The 17,594-nt window shown below is 60.0% G+C and overlaps 1 protein-coding gene across 4 annotated transcripts in view; it reads left to right on the forward strand.

The window, feature by feature from the left end:
- Window positions 1–5,690: 5,690 nt before the first annotated feature.
- The window catches only part of KCNC4 (potassium voltage-gated channel subfamily C member 4), a 49,568-nt gene continuing 37,664 nt past the window's right edge, over window positions 5,691–17,594 (forward strand). For 2 of the 4 annotated variants that reach the window (XM_068169947.1, XM_068169946.1), the window contains exons 1-2: window positions 7,563–7,636; window positions 8,691–9,396. In XM_068169947.1, the coding sequence (XP_068026048.1) occupies window positions 8,746–9,396 (651 nt within the window). In that variant the 5' untranslated portion in view covers window positions 7,563–7,636; window positions 8,691–8,745. Of the gene's footprint in view, window positions 5,907–7,479; window positions 7,637–8,636; window positions 9,397–17,594 lie in introns of those variants that run through there. The other 2 variants (XM_068169948.1, XM_068169949.1) reach the window with 2 other exon arrangements.

A 17,594-nucleotide genomic window follows, 5' to 3' on the forward strand; every position in this document is an offset into this window, starting at 1 on the left:
TGTTTGGGGTCTCTGAGGTTTGGGGGTCTCTGCAGCTTGGGGTCTCTGTGGTTGGAGTCTCTGCAGTTTTGGGGTCTCTGCAGCTTGGGGTCTCTCTGAGGTTTTGGGGACTCTGCAGTTTGGAGTCTCTTAGGTTTGGGGTCTCTGCAGTTTGGGGTCTCTGAGGTTTGGGGACTCTGCAGTTTGGAGTTTGTGAGGTTTGGAGTCTCTGCAGCTTGGGGTCTCTGCAGCTTGGGTCCTCTTAGGTTTGGAGTCTCTGCAGTTTGGGGGTCTCTGCAGCTTGGGACCTCTGAGGTTTGGAGTCTCTGCAGCTTGGGGTCTCTCTGAGGTTTGGGGTCTTTGTAGTTTGGGGTCTCTGAGGTTTGGAGTCTCTGCAGCTTGGGGTCTCTGAGGTTTGGGGTCTCTGTAGCTTGGAAGTCTCTGAGGTTTGGAGTCTCTGCAGCTTGGGGTCTCTGAGGTTTGGGGACTCTCTGGTTTGGAGTCTCTGAGGTTTGGGGTCTCTGCAGTTTGGGGCTCTGCAGTTTGGGGTTCTCTGCAGTTTGGAGTCTGTGAGGTTTGGGGTCTCTGCAGCTTGGGGTCTCTGAGGTTTGGAGTCTCTGCAGCTTGGGGTCTCTGCAGTTTGGGGTCTCTGCAGCTTGGGGTCTCTCTGAGGTTTGGGGTCTCTGCAGTTTGGAGTCTGTGAGGTTTGGGGTCTCTGCACTTTGGGGTCTCTCTGCACTTTGGAGTCTCTGCAGTTTGGGGTCTCTGCAGTTTGGGGGCTCTAAGGTTTGTGGGTCTTTGTAGTTTGGGGTCTCTCTGAGGTTTGGGGTCTCTGCAGTTTGTGGGCTCTCTGTGGTTGGGGGTCCTCTGTGGTTGGGGGTCTCTGTGTTTTGGATCTCTGCAGCTTGAGAGCTCTGAGGTTTGGGGGTCTCTCTGAGGTTTGGGGTCTCTGTGGTTTGGAGTCTGAGATTTTGGGGTCTCTGTGGTTTGGGGTCTCTGCAGCTTGGAGTCTCTGGGGTTTGGGGTCTCTCTGAGCTTTGGGGTCTCACTGCTGTGCTGAGCTGGGGGGGGCGGGGGGGGGCTCAGCCACCCCTGTGCTGGGTGGCTCTGGATTTGGGAAGAGGCTCAGGCCCAGGGAGGGGACACAGGTCCCCACCACAGAACAGTGTCCAAGGAAAGGCTGCTGGCAGGCTGTGGCCAGGGCAGTTTTGTCCTCAGGCCACTGCCCAGCATGGAGAGCCTCATTTTGCAGAATCCCATAGCTGGTCAGGCTGGAAGAGACCCTGAAGGTCATCAAGTCCAAGCCTTAACCCAGCACTACCCAGGGCACCACCAACCCACGGCCCTCAGCACCACAGCTCCAGGGCTTACAAACCCCTCCAGGGCTGGGGACTCCACCACTGCCCTGAACAGCCTGGGCCAGGCCTGGACAAGCCTCAAAGGGAAGAAATTGTTCCTCATGGCCAAGCTGAACCTGCCCTGGGACAACTTGAGGCCATTTCCTCTTGTCCTGTCTTTTGCTCCTTGGGAGCAGAGCCCAACCCCCACCTGGCTCCAACCTCCTTTTCAGGGAGAGCAATGAGGTCTCCCTCAGCCTCCTCTGCTCCAGGCTCAACCCCCCCCAGCTCCCTCAGCTGCTCCTCCCCAGCCCTCTTCTCCAGACCTTTTGTTGCCCTTCTCTGGATCTGCACCAGAACCTCAATGGTTTGGTTTGGTTTGGTTTTGATTTGGTTTAGTTTGATTGGGTTGTGTTTGGTTTAGTTTGATTTGTTGGTTTGGTTGGGTTGGGTTTGGTTGGGTTGAGTTGGGTTGGGTTTGGTTGGGTTTATTTGGGTTTGGTTTGGTTTGATTTAGTTTGATTTGATTTGGTTTAGTTTGATTGATTTGGTTGGGTTGGGTTTGGTTTGGTTGGGTTTAGTTTGATTTGGGGTTGGTTGGGTTGGGTTTGGTTTGATTTGGTTTGGTTGGGTTTGGTTTGGTTTGGTTTGATTTGGTTTAGTTTGATTGGGTTGTGTTTGGTTTAGTTTGATTTGGTTTGGGTTTGGTTGGGTTGGGTTTGGTTGGGTTGAGTTGGGTTGGGTTTGGTTGGATTTATTTGGGTTTGGTTTGGTTTGATTTAGTTTGATTTAATTTGGTTTAGTTTGATTGATTTGGTTGGGTTTGGCTGGGTTGGGTTGGGTTTAGTTGGATTTGGTTTGATTTAGTTTGATTTTATTTGGTTTAGATTGATTTGGTTTGGTTTAGTTTGATTGATTTGGTTGGGTTTAGTTTGATTTGGTTGGGTTGGGTTTGGTTTGGTTGGGTTTGGTTTAGTACTGATCATGATGGGCACTGCCCGTGGTGGGCACAGACCCATGGTGGGCACAGACCCATGGTGGGTACTGACTCATGATGGGCACAGACCCATGGTGGACAGAGACCCATGGTGGGTACTGACTCATGATGGGCACAGACCCATGGTGGGGAGTGCCCCGTGGTGGGTACAGACCCATGGCGGCTGCAGCCCTGGCTTCCACCAGCTGCATCTTGCAGTGCTTGCCCCGGGCACCTCGGGATTTACCCTGCAGGCGACACTGTGCCCCCTCCCTGTGCCCCCTCCCTGGCACAGGGGCCCCGAGGCGGGCCCAGCAGCGGCTCGGGGCTGCTCTCCTGACCGTTCCTCCGGCGGCTGCTGGCCAGCGCCGCCCCCGCCCCCGCCCAGCCTCCTCCTCCCGCTCCCAAATTGCTTTTGTGGAGCCAAATTGCATCAGCGGTGCCGCGGATGGAGCCAGCCGCAGCCCGAGACGCCCTGGCTGCTCTGCCAGCCTGGCTCCAGCCGCAGGTGCCAGGACCCACAAGGTGGCACTGTGCGACAGCAGCTCGAGGGCCCTGCCGACCGGGGGTGCAGCCCCTGGCAGGGGGGCTCAGGGGATGATCCAGCTCCCCTTCCAGGCAGAGCTGGCGGAGGGAGGGGGGCTGGCAAACGCTGCCCGTGCCACCCACACAAGCTGGGCTGGGGCTGGGCAGCTTTAGCTGAGACCTTCGCCTGGCAGAGGAGAACCTTGCCCGCAGCTTGTGCAGGCTTCTCTGGGGAGAGGCAGCTCCAGGGGAGTGCCCTGAAAGGTCCCAGGGGGCTCACCCCACCCCTACCCCCCCCACCCCGAGCTGCCCTGCGGCGTCAGCACCCCGAGGTGCTGTGGGTGCCACCACCCAGAGGGCAGGGATGGACCTGGCCCACCAAAAGCATGGGGAGAAGAGGGCAGAGACCTCGGCTGGAGCATGGAGGGGCTGCTTTTTGTCAACAGCATCCTGGGCTGGCAGCACCAGGAGAGGTTGAGTTGTCCACCTCCACCCCAAGGCAGGATCCAGCTCTCCCTGAAGCCAGCTGTGGGCCACCTTCCTCCTCCATCCTTCCATGGATGGAGACACTGTGAGATCCCAGCAGGTCCCCAGCCTCTCCCTGAGGCCCTCTGAGCACCCCCATGGCCCCCTGTTCTGGTCTGGGTGTGCCAAGCTGGGGACGTGCCTCCCATGTGCCAGGCCGTGGGCAGGGCTCAGGGTGCCATGCTGGAGATGACATCCACAGACCCCTTAGCACATCCTGAGGACCCACTCAAGGGTCTCCAGGTTGGAGCTGATCCTTCCTGAGACCCTCCAAGTGCTGCTCATAGAATCATTAAGGTTGGGAAAGGACCTCTAGGATCACCCAGGCCAACACTAACCCAACCTCCCCATGGCCCCCAAGCCATGGGCCCCAGGTGGCATGGCCACAGCTTGCTTGGCCACCTCCAGGCATGGGGACTCCACCACCTCCCTGGGCAGCCTCTGCCAATCCCTGACCACTCCTCCAGCAAAGAATTTTGTCCTCCTCTCCAACCTCAGCCTCCCCTGGCACAACCTGAGTGCATGTCCTTAAGCTTCATCACCTCCTTCACCTGGCTGTGAGCTGAGATACCTTCAGCCCTGCAGGAGGTCCCTGCAGAAGTGACTCCTCCTTGCTCCAAAAAGGTCCTTGAATAGAAGGGAAGGGAAGGGAAGGGAAGGGAAGGGAAGGGAAGGGAAGGGAAGGGAAGGGAAGGGAAGGGAAGGGAAGGGAAGGGAAGGGAAGGGAAGGGAAGGGAAGGGAAGGGAAGGGAAGGGAAGAGAAGAGAAGAGAAGAGAAGAGAAAGAGAAGAGAAGAGAAAGAGAAGAGAAGAGAAGAGAAGAGAAGAGAAGAGAAGAGAAGAGAAGAGAAAGAGAAGAGAAGAGAAGAGAAGAGAAGAGAAGAGAAAGAGAAGAGAAGAGAAGAGAAGAGAAGAGAAGAGAAGAGAAGAGAAGAGAAGAGAGGAAGAGAAGAGAAGAGAAGAGAAGAGAGAGAAGAGAAGAGAAGAGAAGAGAAGAGAAGAGAAGAGAAGAGAAGAGAAGAGTTAACCAGGTTGGAAAAGACCTTGGAGATCATCAAGTCCAACCTTCTCCCCCAGCACCATCCTGAGCAACTCAACCATGGCACCAAGGGCCTCATCCAGGCTCTTCCTAAAACACCTCCAGGGATGGGGACTCCACCACCTCCCTGGGCAGCACAGCCCCAGGGCCAATCTCTCTTTCTATGAAGAACTTCTTTCTCACATCCAACCAATTCATCAAGATGGAGCTCTGTGTCCAGTTCTGGAGCCTCTGCTCCAGGAAGGCTCTGGAGGGGCTGGAAGGTGTCCAGAGAAGGGCCAGGAGGAGGAGCAGAGGGCTGGAGCTGCTCTGCTCTGCAGACAGCCTGAGAGAGTTGGGGTTGTGCAGGCTGGAGAGGAGAAGGCTCCCAGGAGACCTCCTTGTGGCCTTCCAGGAGCTGCAGGAGGCTGCAGGAAAGCTGGGGAGGGACTTTGGAGGGTGTCAGGGAGGGATAGGACTGGGGGGGATGGAGCAGAAGTAGAAGTGGGGAGATGGAGATTGGCTGTGAGGAAGAAGTTGTTGGCCAGGAGGGTGGTGAGAGCCTGGCCCAGGCTGCCCAAGGAGGTGGTGGAAGCCTCCTGCCTGGAGGTGTTTGCAGCCAGGCTGGAGGTGGCTGTGAGCAAGCTGCTGTGGTGTGAGGTGTCCCTGCCCATGGCAGGGGCTTGGAGCTGGCTGAGCCTTGAGCTCCCTTCCAGCCCTGACAGCTCTCTAAGATCCTTCTAATTTCTCTCTTTTCTTTCCCTGCTTTCTCCTTCTCCTTCTCCTTCTCCTTCTCCTTCTCCTTCTCCTTCTCCTTCTCCTTCTCCTTCTCCTTCTCCCTTCTCCTTCTCCTTCTCCTTCTCCTTCTCCTTCTCCTTCTCCTTCTCCTTCTCCTTCTCCTTCTCCTTCTCCTTCTCCTTCTCCTTCTCCTTCTCCTTCTCCTTCTCCTTCTCCTTCTCCTTCTCCTTCTCCTTCTCCTTCTCCTCCTCCTCCTCCTTCTCCTCCTCCTTCTCCTTCTCCTTCTCCCACGACCATTAACCCCCCACAGACACTTTTTGGCGAGAGCAGCCAGCTTTGGGCGGGCGTCGCCGGCTTCCAAGATCTCTTTGCCTTCCCCATTTGTCTGCCTTGGCCACCTCCCTCCCTCCCGGAGCCCCGGGAGCGGCCGCGCTCGGGTGCACCCAGCTCTTCCCGGGATGAAAGCGGCTGGAGAAGCCCAAAATCACAACAACCCAACAGCAGCCTCAGCTCCTGGCGGGGGTTTTGCCTTGTTTTCTTTCTCGGGTGGGTTTTGTTTTCCCTTCCAAGTCGCCGATGAGGAGCTGAGCCGAGCCGCGCCGAGCCGGTGATGCAAGGCTCCATTTTTGCCCCCCCCAGCACGGGGTGTTTTTTTTTTGTTCCTTTCCACCCTCCCACCTCGGGCTCCAGGTTATTTTTTCATTCCCCGCTGGTCTTTTTGGGGGTGTGGAGCTTCCACCGACCTCCAGCCGCTCAGGATCCGGCCCGGGGAGGTGCGGAGTGCGGCGGGAGCCAGGGCTCTCTCGCTGGTAAGGTTTGCAGCGCGGCTCTCGACGCCTCCTTGCTCTTTAGTTATTACTTCTTCTCTTCTTTTTTTCTGTCTTTTTCCCCCTTCCTTTGGGGGGTGGAGCGTTTGTCCCCAGCCGCCCTCCCCGCCCCCTACCCCCCACCCCCGCTACCGACTCCCCCTCCTCACCGCCACCCCCCCTCTCTCAGGGCTGAGCCTGCCGCTGAAGGGGGACAAACCTGGGCCAAAGGGTGAGGAGGGGACGTGGTGGGGGCTGAAAGGAGGTGCTGGAGTGAGGCAGCATCCCCCCCCTGCGCCAAAGAGCCCCCTCCCCCAATAACACCCCCTATGACCCCCCCAAATGCCCACCTGCATCTTCAACCCTCCCTCACCAAGGACTCCCCCCACACCAATAACACCCCCCTACAACCCCCCAAATGCCCACCTGCATCTTCACCTCCCCCTCCCTCACCAAGGAGTCCCCCACCCCAATAACACCCCCCTACGACCCCCCCAAATACCCACCTGCATCTTCAACCCTCCCTCACCAAGGAGCTCCCCACCCCAATAACACCCCCCTATGACCCCCCAAATACCCACCTGCATCTTCACCTCCTCCTCCCTCACCAAGGAGCCCCCTCCCCCAATAACACCCCCTCTGACCCCCCAAATGCCCACCTGCATCTTCACCACTCCCCTCCCTCACCAAGGAGCTCCCCACGCCAATAACACCCCCCTACGACCCCCCAAATACCCACCTGCATCTTCAATTCCCCCTCACCAAGGAGCCCCCCACCCCAATAACACACACACCCCCCTCAGCCAAGCACCGGCAGTCCCAGTGCAGGAGGAAAGAGAGTCCCCGGGGGCTTCGCCTTGGGGACAGATTTGTCCCCAGGGCCACCACAGCTCTTCAGCTCCTCCCCAGCCCTAGGAGATGGGGCTGAGAGCCACCAGCACCACAGGGAGGGGTTAGAGACCCCCCCCCTAGGGAGGGGGTTTAGGGAGAGAGGGCTTAGGGGAAGGGAGTTTAAGGGAAGAGGGCTCAGGGCAAAGAGATTTAGGGGGAAGGGGGTTCGAGGGAAGGGGACTTAGGGAAAGGGGTTAGGGGAAGGAGCTGGGGGAGAAAGGGGGTTTAGGGGAAGAGGGTTTAGGGGAAGGGGACTTAGGGAAAAGGGCCCCGGGGAAGAGAGGTGAGGGGAAGAGGGTTTAGGGGGAAGAGGGTTTGAGGAAAGGGCACTTAGGGAAATGGGTTCAGGGGAAGGGAGTTCAGGGAAAGAGGCTGTAGGGGGAAGGGGGATTAGGGAAAGGGGATTTAGGGAAGGGGGTTAAGGGAAGGAGCTGGGGTGGGAAGGGGGTTTAGGGGCAGGGGGTTTAGGAGAAGGGGCTGGGGTGGTTGGGTACCCTCAGTCCCATCTCTGGGGAAGGGGCATCTTTCCCGCAGGAGTCGAAATGGGACAGAAAAGATGCTCGGCGAGGGTGGTGGGAGGGAAGGAAGGTCAGGGCTGCGTCCCCTTCCCCAGCTCCCCACCGGTCACGGGGCCGGGATCAGTCTCTCCTGACCTCTCGGTGAGCGAGGGGTTGGGAGCCAGGGAGGGATGGGATCTGCCCGAGCCTCTGCCAAGAGCTGGCTCCGGCTCCGCAGGCAGCGCCGGGCTGCATTTCCCCGCCGGCGCGAAGCGGAGCGGGGGTGTCCGGGGCTCACTCCTCGCTGACACCGAGACCCCCCCTCACTCAAGCCTCACCCGCACGGTGAGCCGGGGCCTGGGGGTGCGGGGGTGGGGGCATGAACGGGTGGAGGGGATGGAGGAATGGGAGGATGGATGGAGGGATGCGGGGCTGGGAGGGAGGACGGCGGCGGGGAGGCTGCGGGGCTGCGTGTGGAGGGGTCCCCAGCCCCCCGATGGGGCGGTGCCGGATCCCGTAACCCCGCCGCCGGTTCCCAGCCCTATAAAAGCCCCGGGGGGCGGCGGCAGCGGCGCCTTTTCCCCCGCCGAGCCTCGGAGCAGCCCTCGCCGCCTCCCCCCACCCCAGCTCCGAGCCCAGCCGGGGAGCAACAGGAGCCCCCCTCCCACCCCCGGCACCGCAGCCCCCGCGCCCCAGGGAGGGCAGAGCCCGGTTTGGGGAGGGGGGAGGGGGGGCGGTACGGGAGGGGAGGAGGCGGAGGGTGCGAATCCATCCCCATCCCGACCCCCCCTCCATCACCGGGAACCGGGGAGGTGCCCCCCCCCCCCATCCCCAAGCATCCCCAAGCCCGGTCCGGAAGGGGGGGCGGAGGGAGCGGGAGGGGCAGGCGGCGGGGCCCCCCCAGCGCCTGGCGCTGCAGGTACCGGGGAGCTGTTGGGGACACACACAGGCGAACGCAGCCTGGCTCAGGGCTCAGCCTCCCCCTTCCCGGCTTTGACAGCCGCATCCCCCCGAGCAGGGGCTGCCAGACACCCCCATCCCCGCCGCTCCCCGAGCCCTGCCCGCAGCCCCCTCCTGCCTGCACTTGTTGCTGCCCGGTGGGGCTGGGCTGGCTCCTGATTTAGGGTGATTTTATTTCGGGGGTGGGGGGTGGGGGGGAGGGTGAGGGGGGGAGAGGTGGGGGTGGTGCTTTTGGAGGGGCTGAAGGTTGCAGCTTCCCCACACCCCCCGCCCTGTCAACCCCCAGCGGCGTCTGGCTCGGCTCCAGCCTGCTCCCCACTGAGGCCAGAGCCGAGCCTGACCTCCCCCTCCCCCCAACCCAACCCAACCTTTTCCCCTTCCCCAGGCCCATCTCTACCCCCTTCCCCCCTTCCTCTACCGACCCCCCCTTCCCCCCCAGCTCCCGGCCCGGAGGAAGGGTGCACGTAGAGGGCATCTCCCAGCCACCGAAATCTATGATCAGCTCCGTGTGTGTCTCCTCCTACCGTGGACGCAAGTCTGGGAACAAACCACCCTCCAAAACATGCCTGAAGGAAGAGATGGGCAAAGGGGAAGAGTCGGACAAGATCACCATCAACGTGGGGGGCACCCGGCATGAGACCTACAAAAGCACCCTGCGGACTCTGCCGGGGACCCGCCTGGCCTGGCTGGCCGACCCCGACGCCCAGAGCAACTTTGACTTTGACGGCCAAAGCAATGAGTTCTTCTTCGACCGGCACCCCGGCATCTTCTCCTACGTCCTCAACTACTACCGCACGGGCAAGCTGCACTGCCCGGCCGACATCTGCGGGCCCCTCTTCGAGGAGGAGCTCACCTACTGGGGCATCGACGAGACCGACGTGGAGCCCTGCTGCTGGATGACCTACCGGCAGCACCGCGACGCCGAGGAGGCCCTCGACATCTTCGAGAGCCCCGAGCCCGGCGGAGGGGCCGGCGGGGAGGAGCCTGAAGAAGAAGGGGGTAGGGAGATGGCCCTCCAACGCCTGGGAGTGGATGAGAGGCCGGCGGGGGCGGCGGGGGCTGCCGGAGGAGGGGGCTGCTGTCGGAATTGGCAGCCCAGGATGTGGGCGCTCTTTGAGGATCCCTACTCGTCCAAGGCGGCAAGGGTAAGCTCCCGGGAGGTGCCAGCGGGGAGGTGGGGTGGGGGCCGTGCTGGGGTTGGGTCTTCCTTCTGCCCAGCCCAGGAGAATCCTGGGGGCAGTAAGGTTGGAAGAGGCTCTCGGCGCTGGGGGCTGTGGCGAGAGCGCAGGGACTGAGGGCTTCGAGCCCTCGGCTTGGAGGGAAGAGCTCTCCAAGAGCATGGAGTCCAACCATCAGCCCAGCACCTCCGTGGCCACCAAACTGTGTCCCCAAGTGCCATGGCTGCAGGTTCCCTGAACACCTCCAGGGATGGGGACTCCACCACCTCCCTGGGCAGCCTCTGCCAGTCCCTGCCCAGCAGATTGCTCCCCGTGTCCAACCTACACCTCCCCTGGCACCACTTGAGGCCAGAGGGTGAGATGGACTCTCCCAGTGGCCTATCCCACCTCCTAGCATGGCCCACGTTGGCCATCTCCCACCCTAGGGGAAGTCTCTTCCATCATCTCCCTCCCTCCCCTCCCAACCCATCACAGCTGGGCTGAAACTGGGGGCAAGCCCACTGAGCGCCCCCTTCGCCCCCTCAGGTGCTGCCTGGGCACCTCCTGGGCACGGGAAGGGTTTGCCAGGGAGTGTCCTTGGCAGGGCTGAGTCCTGGCAGAGCTTCAGGATGCCCTAGGGCAGGCAGGGTGCTCCTCAGGCTCCTCTCACTGCCTGCCCACCCCCAAATTCCCACCTCCGATGGCCCAGCTGTGGCGCAGGGCAAGGGGGGCCGGGGACAGGGCTGGCGACTCCTGGCACCCAACTCAGGTCCCAAAGCAAATGGGATCCAAGTGGTTGTCCCTAAGGGGATTGTGCTCCTCCTCTCCAGCAGCAGCAGCCCCAAGGAGAGCCCTCCCTGCCCCCCACCTCCCCTGTCCCCCCTCTGTCACCGCGCTGATGCCACCCACACGCAGCATACGGTGCCCATCAGCACGTGCCAGTGCAGGCACAAACACAGCCTCCCCCAACCTCCCCCACCCAGCAGCTCCCTGGGGACCCAGGGCTCCCAGAGCCCCCCAGTACAGCCTCACAGGAGCACACACAGGCACAGACATCCCCCCCCCCAGCGACCCCCCTCTCCCCCCATTGTACCCACGCTGTCCCTACCCCCATGCCCAGGATGTATCCTTCCACCCCAGGTGCGTTTTGGCCTCCTGGCTTGGGCACCTCTTCTCCCAGTTCACCTCAGATCGGCCCCAAAGTGCTGCCCACAGCCCCCCCAGACATCCATGCCCCCACACTGACCCCCAGCCACCCCAAGCTGGGGGCATTTGGGGCTCCTGGCTTGGGCACCCTGCACAGGCATCTCCCTCCCCACTTACTCGTAGATCAGCCCCCAAATGTTGCCCACAGACCCCTACCCACCCATCCTCACCCATCCCCACCCATCCTCACCCATCTCCACCCACCCTCACCCATCCCCACCCATCCCCACCCATCCTCACCCATCCCCACCCATCCTCATCCATCCCCACCCATCCCCACCCATCCTCACCCATCCTCACCCATCCCCACCCATCCTCACCCATCCCCACCCATCCCCACCCATCCCCACCCATCTCCACCCATCCCCACCCATCCTCACCCATCCCCACCCATCCCCACCCATCCTCACCCATCCTCACCCATCCTCACCCATCCTCACCCATCCTCACCCATCCTCACCCATCCTCACCCATCCCCACCCATCCCCACCCATCCTCACCCATCTCCACCCATCCCCACCCATCCCCACCCATCCTCACCCATCCTCACCCATCCTCACCCATCCCTACCCATCCTCACCCATCCTCACCCATCCCCACCCATCCCCACCCATCCTCACCCATCTCCACCCATCCCCACCCATCCTCACCCATCCCCACCCATCCTCACCCATCCTCACCCATCTCCACCCATCCTCACCCATCCCCACCCATCCCCACCCATCCTCACCCATCTCCACCCATCCCCACCCATCCTCACCCATCCCCACCCATCCTCACCCATCCTCACTCATCTCCACCCATCCTCACCCATCCCCACCCATCTCCACCCATCTTCACCCATCTCCACCCATCCCCACCCATCCTCACCCATCCTCACCCATCCTCACCCATCCCCACCCATCCTCACCCATCCCCACCCATCCTCACCCATCCCCACCCATCCTCACCCATCCTCACCCATCCCCACCCATCCTCACCCATCTCCACCCATCCTCACCCATCCCCACCCATCCTCACCCATCCTCACCCATCCCCACCCATCCTCACCCATCTCCACCCATCCCCACCCATCCCCACCCATCCTCACCCATCTCCACCCATCCCCACCCATCTCCACCCATCCTCACCCATCTCCACCCATCCCCACCCATCCCCACCCATCCCCACCCATCCCCACCCATCCTCACCCATCCCCACCCATCCTCACCCATCTCCACCCATCCCCACCCATCTCCACCCATCCCCACCCATCCCCACCCATCCCCACCCATCCCCACCCATCCTCACCCATCCCCACCCATCCCCACCCATCTCCACCCATCCTCACCCATCTCCACCCATCCCCACCCATCCCCACCCATCCCCACCCATCCCCACCCATCCTCACCCATCCCCACCCATCCTCACCCATCTCCACCCATCCCCACCCATCTCCACCCATCCTCACCCATCCTCACCCATCCCCACCCATCCCCACCCATCCTCACCCATCCTCACCCATCCTCACCCATCCCCACCCATCCCCACCCATCCCCACCCATCCTCACCCATCCCCACCCATCCTCACCCATCCCCACCCGTCCCCACCCATCCTCATCCATCCCCACCCATCCTCACCCATCCTCACCCATCCTCACCCATCCTCACCCATCTCCACCCATCCTCACCCATCCCCACCCATCTCCACCCATCCCCACCCATCCTCACCCATCCTCACCCATCCCCACCCATCTCCACCCATCCCCACCCATCCCCACCCATCCTCACCCATCCTCACCCATCCTCACCCATCTCCACCCATCCCCACCCATCCTCACCCATCTCCACCCATCCCCACCCATCCTCACCCATCCCCACCCGTCCCCACCCATCCTCACCCATCCCCACCCATCCTCACCCATCCTCACCCATCCTCACCCATCCTCACCCATCCTCACCCATCCTCACCCCCTGTCTGCCACCCACTGACCCCCCAGACACCCACCCATTCTCCCCCACCCCCACCCCCAGGAGAGGAGAAAGTTCTTCCCAGCAGGAGAGGAGAAAGTTCTTCCCAGCCAGAGAGATTGGTCCTGGGGATGTGCTGCCCAGGGAGGTGGTGGAGTCCCCATCCCTGGAGGTGTTTAGGAAGAGCCTGGCTGAGGCCCTTGGTGCCATGGTTGAGTTGTCAGGAGGTGCTGGGTGACAACTTGGACTTGATGACCTCTGAGGTCTTTTCTCACCTGGTTGTTTCCATGATTCTATGATTCCCTTCGACTTGGAGCTCCTCATTTTCCCCTCTGCAACCCAGCTTGAGGGCTCCTGACCCCACTTCCATTGGGACCTCCAGGCCAGTGAGCCCTTGGCGGGTTCTGGCTTTTTAGAGCCTCCCATCTCAAGGTGTTGAGTGCACCTTGGGGCCATCAGCAGGTTGGGGAGGCCTTGCCTGGTGGAACTTCTGGTGCTGCCTTGGTGGCTCCTGGGCATCCACAAGAGCTTTGGTGGAATTGTAAAGGTAGTACTGGGGAAATGAAACCCAAATCCCCAAACCTCTTGAGCCTGGAGCAAGGCTTCTCAGGGTCAGATCTTCAGCTGCCACAAAAGTGGAGCAGCACCACTGGCTTTGGGGAGGGGAGGCTGCTGCTTGACACCAGCTGTGAACTTGCCTCTGCTATTTTTAGAGGTGGTTTTTCCTCCTGGGGCTGAAGCAGCTCTCACCTCCATGGCTCCTCCAGCAGCCTCTGCTTCACTGCCTGAATGTTTGCAGAGGCTCTGCAGCTGCTTGGTGGTTTGCTGCTTCTTCCTCCATTGCATCCAGGTTGAGTTTCTGCCTCCAGGTTGAGTTTCTGCCTCCAGGTTGAGTTCTGCCTCCAGGTTGAGTTTCTGCCTCCAGGTTGAGCTTCTGTTTTGAGGTTGAGTTTCTGCCTCCAAGTTGAGTTTCTACTTCCAGGCTGAGTTTCTGCTTCCAGCCTGAGTTCTTGCTTTGAGGCTGAGTTCCTGCTTTGAGGTTGAGTTTCTGCTTTGAGGCTGAGTTCCTGCTTTGAGGTTGAGTTTCTGCCTCCAGGTTGAGGTCTGCGTCCAGGCTGAGTTTCTGCCTCCAGGTTGAGTTCTGCGTCCAGGTTGAGTTTCTGCCTCCAGGTTGAGTTTCTGCCTCCAGGTTGAATTCTGCCTCCAGGTTGAGTTTCTGCCTCCAGGTTGAGTTTCTGCCTCCTGGTTGAGTTCTGCCTCCAAGTTGAGTTCTGCCTTCAGGTTGAGTTTCTGCCTCCAGGTTGAGTTTCTGCCTCCTGGTTGAGTTCTGCCTCCAGGTTGAGTTCTGCCTCTAGGTTGAGTTTCTGCCTCCAGGTTGAGTTCTGCCTCCAGGCTGAGTTCCTGCTTCCAGGTGGAGTTCTGCCTTCAGGTTGAGTTTCTGCTTTGAGGTTGAGTTTCTGCCTCCAGGTTGAGTTTCTGACTCCAGGTTGACTTCTGCTTTGAAGTTGAGTTCCTGCTTTGAGGCTGAGTTCCTGCCTCCAGGCTGAGTTTCTGCCTCCAGGCTGAGTTTCTGCCTACAGGTTGAGTTTCTGTTTCGAGGTTGAGTTCTGCTTCCAGGTTGAGTTTCTGCTTCCAGGTTGAGTTTCTCCTTTGAGGTTAAGTTTCTCCTTTGAGGTTGAGTTTCTGCTTCCAGGTTGAGTTCCTGCTTCCAGGTTGAGTTCCTGCTTCCAGGTTGAGTTTCTGCCTCCAGGTTGAGTTCTGCCTCCAGGTTGAGTTCTGCCTCCAGGCTGAGTTCCTGCTTCCAGGTTGAGTTCTGCCTTCAGGTTGAGTTTCTGCTTCCAGGTTGAGTTTCTCCTTTGAGGTTAAGTTTCTCCTTTGAGGTTGAGTTTCTGCTTCCAGGTTGAGTTCCTGCTTCCAGGTTGAGTTTCTGCCTCCAGGTTGAGTTCTGCCTCCAGGTTGAGTTTCTGCATCCAAGTTGAGTTTCTGCTTTGAGGTTGAGTTCTGCCTCCAGGTTGAGTTTCTGCCTCCAGGTTGAGTTTCTGCCTCCAGGTTGAGTTTCTGCTCTTCAAGTTTTCCTGAGATCCCCCACCCAGGTTGGAAGGTTGGAAGGGACCTTCAATATCATTCAGCTCCAACCCCCCTGCCATGGGCAGGGACACCTCCCACCAGCCCAGCTTGCTCAAGGCCACATCCAGCCTGGCCTGGAACACCTCCAGGGAGGGGGCAGCCACGACTGAAGAGCAGATTGTTGTGGCCATGCCAGGCCTGTGCAGACAGCTGTCTGCTTCAACTGGTCTTGCTTTAAGGTCCCAGTTGTTTGTTGGGTCTGCTTCCTGAGTTGTGGAATGCTGACTGGAGGAGGGCTGCCTCTGGAGCTGCCCCTAGTGGAGCCACATCGTGGTGTGTGGTCTGAGGGGGGTCACAGAGCAGTAGAATAGTTTAGGTTGGAAGAGACTTTTAAGACCATGGAGCCAAACCCTCAAGCCAGCACTGCCCAGGGCACCACCACCCCATGGCCCTCAGCACCACAGCTCCAGGGCTTACAAACCCCTCCAGGGATGGAGACTCCACCACTGCCCCTGGGCAGCCTGGGCCAGGCCTGGACAAGCCTCAAAGGGAAGAAATTGTTCCTCATGGCCAAGCTGAACCTCCCTTGGGGCAACTTGAGGCCATTTCCTCTTGTCCTGCCCCAAGCCCCACCTGGCTGCAGCCTCCTCTCAGGGAGCTGCAGAGAGCAATGAGGTCTCCCTCAGCCTCCTCTGCTCCAGGCTCAACCCCCCCAGCTCCCTCAGCTGCTCCTCCCCAGCCCTGTTCTCCAGACCCTTCCCCAGCTCTGCTGCCCTTCTCTGGACCCACTCCAGCCTCTCAATGTCCTCTTTGCATGGAGCATCTCAGTCTGTCCCCAGTCACTCAGTGTGGGGGGACAAGCATTACTCTGCCAGTAACAGCCTGGATTAAGCTTCAGCCCTCACTTTGGGAGGGCTGCTGCTGTCTGTGCTGGCCCCCCATGGGTTTGCCCTCGGGGACACCCCTCCAGGATGCTCTCAGCAGGCTCAGGGCTGCCTGCTCCTTACCACCAGTGGCCGGGGCTGGGTGTTGCTCAGCGTGACTCAGGCTGCTTCTGCTGCTGATTCACTCCAGCCAGGACCTGGGCTGTCATCTGGAGCAGGCTCCTGCTGAAAGCAGCCACTCAGGTGGTTTGACAGCCAAAGGTCCCATCCTGCGTGGTGCTGCACCAGGACCTGCTCCCAAACCTGCTGTGTGCTGGGGGAAGGTAGCAGAGAAGCTTTTCCTTCTCCTCCCTGTTTTTGGTGGGAGGGGGGCTCTTGGAAACAGCTGCTGTGGGTGATGGACTCATCATGAGCTCATCCTGCTCCTGGGGAGGAGGCTGAGCAGGATTGATAGGGGGGGAAGGGAGGGACACAAAGTGTCACAGCCTCTGATTCAAACCCTGTGCCTCCTGCCCCTCCTAGCTCCCATCCACAGCATCTCACAGGGAGGAGGTGGCACAGAGAGGGCCAAGGTCTCACCAGCCAGGCAGAGGGAGAAGTCATAGAATCATAGAATCAATAAGGCTGGAAAAGACCTCAGAGATCAGCAAGTCCAATCTCTCACCCAGCACCTCCTGACTAACCAAACCATGGCTCCAAGTGCCACATCCAAGCCCTTCTTGAACACCTCCAGGGATGGGGACTCCACCTCCCTAGGCAGCACATCCCCAGGGCCAATCTCTCTGGCTGGGAAGAACTTTCTCCTCACCTCCAGCCTGAACCTCCCCTGGCACAGCTTGAGACTGTGTCCTCTTGTTCTGCTGCTGGGTGCCTGGGAGAAGAGCCCAACCCCCACCTGGCTACAACCTCCCTGCAGGCAGTTGCAGAGAGCAAGAAGGTCTCCCCTGAGCCTCCTCTTCTCCAGGCTAAGCAACCCCAGCTCCCTCAGCCTCTCCTCCCAGGGCTGTGCCCCAGACCCCTCCCCAGCTTTCTTGCCCTTCTCTGGACACATTCAGGTGTCTCAGTGTCCTTCTTAAACTGAAATGGCAGCATCTGGGTGTCACCAGGTCTTGGCATCAACGGGATGCTGAGCTCTCTTCTCCTCACCTTGCTCTGGGACCATTTGTGGGCACATTGTCCACCACTGACCCCTAGGGAGCAAGGAGAGGGCAGAAGGACCTCTCTGAGCCATCCAGACCCAAACCTCACTGTGCTCAGCGTTGCAAGCAGCTCCTCTGGGGAGGGTGGGATGCACCTTGGGGGAAGCTCTTTGACTGACTTCTCCCAAAGTCCCCTTTTCCTGTCTCTTCCCAGTGAAGCTTGCTCCAAACCCAGGCTGGTGCAGGTCTGCCTTCATGGAATGATTTGGGTGGGAAGGGAACTTCAAAGCCCACCCAGCCCAATCCCCTGCAGGCCCCAGGGACATCCCCAGCCAGAGTAGGTTGCTCCCAGCCCCAACCAACCTGACCTGCACTGCTGCCAGCCATGGGGCAGCTCCCAGCAGAGGTTCTGGGCCCTGAAGGCCAAAGGCTGAATGGCTGACAGCAGAGGGTTAATCCTGGAGCAGATGCAGCCTCAGGTCCAGAGATCCCCTGTGGGGTTTGGGGAGGTTAATTGCCCTGGAGAAGGTTCTAAGGGGAGCTGGGTTGGGTCTGAGCTGCTGTCCTGATCCTTGGCAGCATGGGAGGAGCTGGAAGGGAATGATGGAGGTCATTCACCCAAGTCAGCTAGGTGAGGTTGACCCAAGCCAGTTAGGAGAGGCTGAGCTAAGCCAGCTAGGAGAGGCTGAGCTAAGCCAGCTAGGAGAGGCTGAGCCAAGCCAGCTAGGAGAGGCTGAGCTAAGCCAGTCAGGAGAGGCTGAGCCAAACCAGTTAGGAGAGGCTGAGCCAAACCAGCTAGGAGAGGCTGAGCCAAGCCAGCTAGGAGAGGCTGAGCTAAGCCAGTCAGGAGAGGCTGAGCCAAACCAGTTAGGAGAGGCTGAGCCAAACCAGCTAGGAGAGGCTGAGCCAAGCCAGCTAGGAGAGGCTGACTCAAGCCTGT

Source organism: Melanerpes formicivorus, unplaced genomic scaffold, assembly GCF_026170545.1.
Source record: "Melanerpes formicivorus ecotype bairdi unplaced genomic scaffold, bMelFor1.0.p_v2 SCAF_250, whole genome shotgun sequence".
Taxonomy (NCBI): Eukaryota; Metazoa; Chordata; class Aves; order Piciformes; family Picidae; genus Melanerpes; species Melanerpes formicivorus.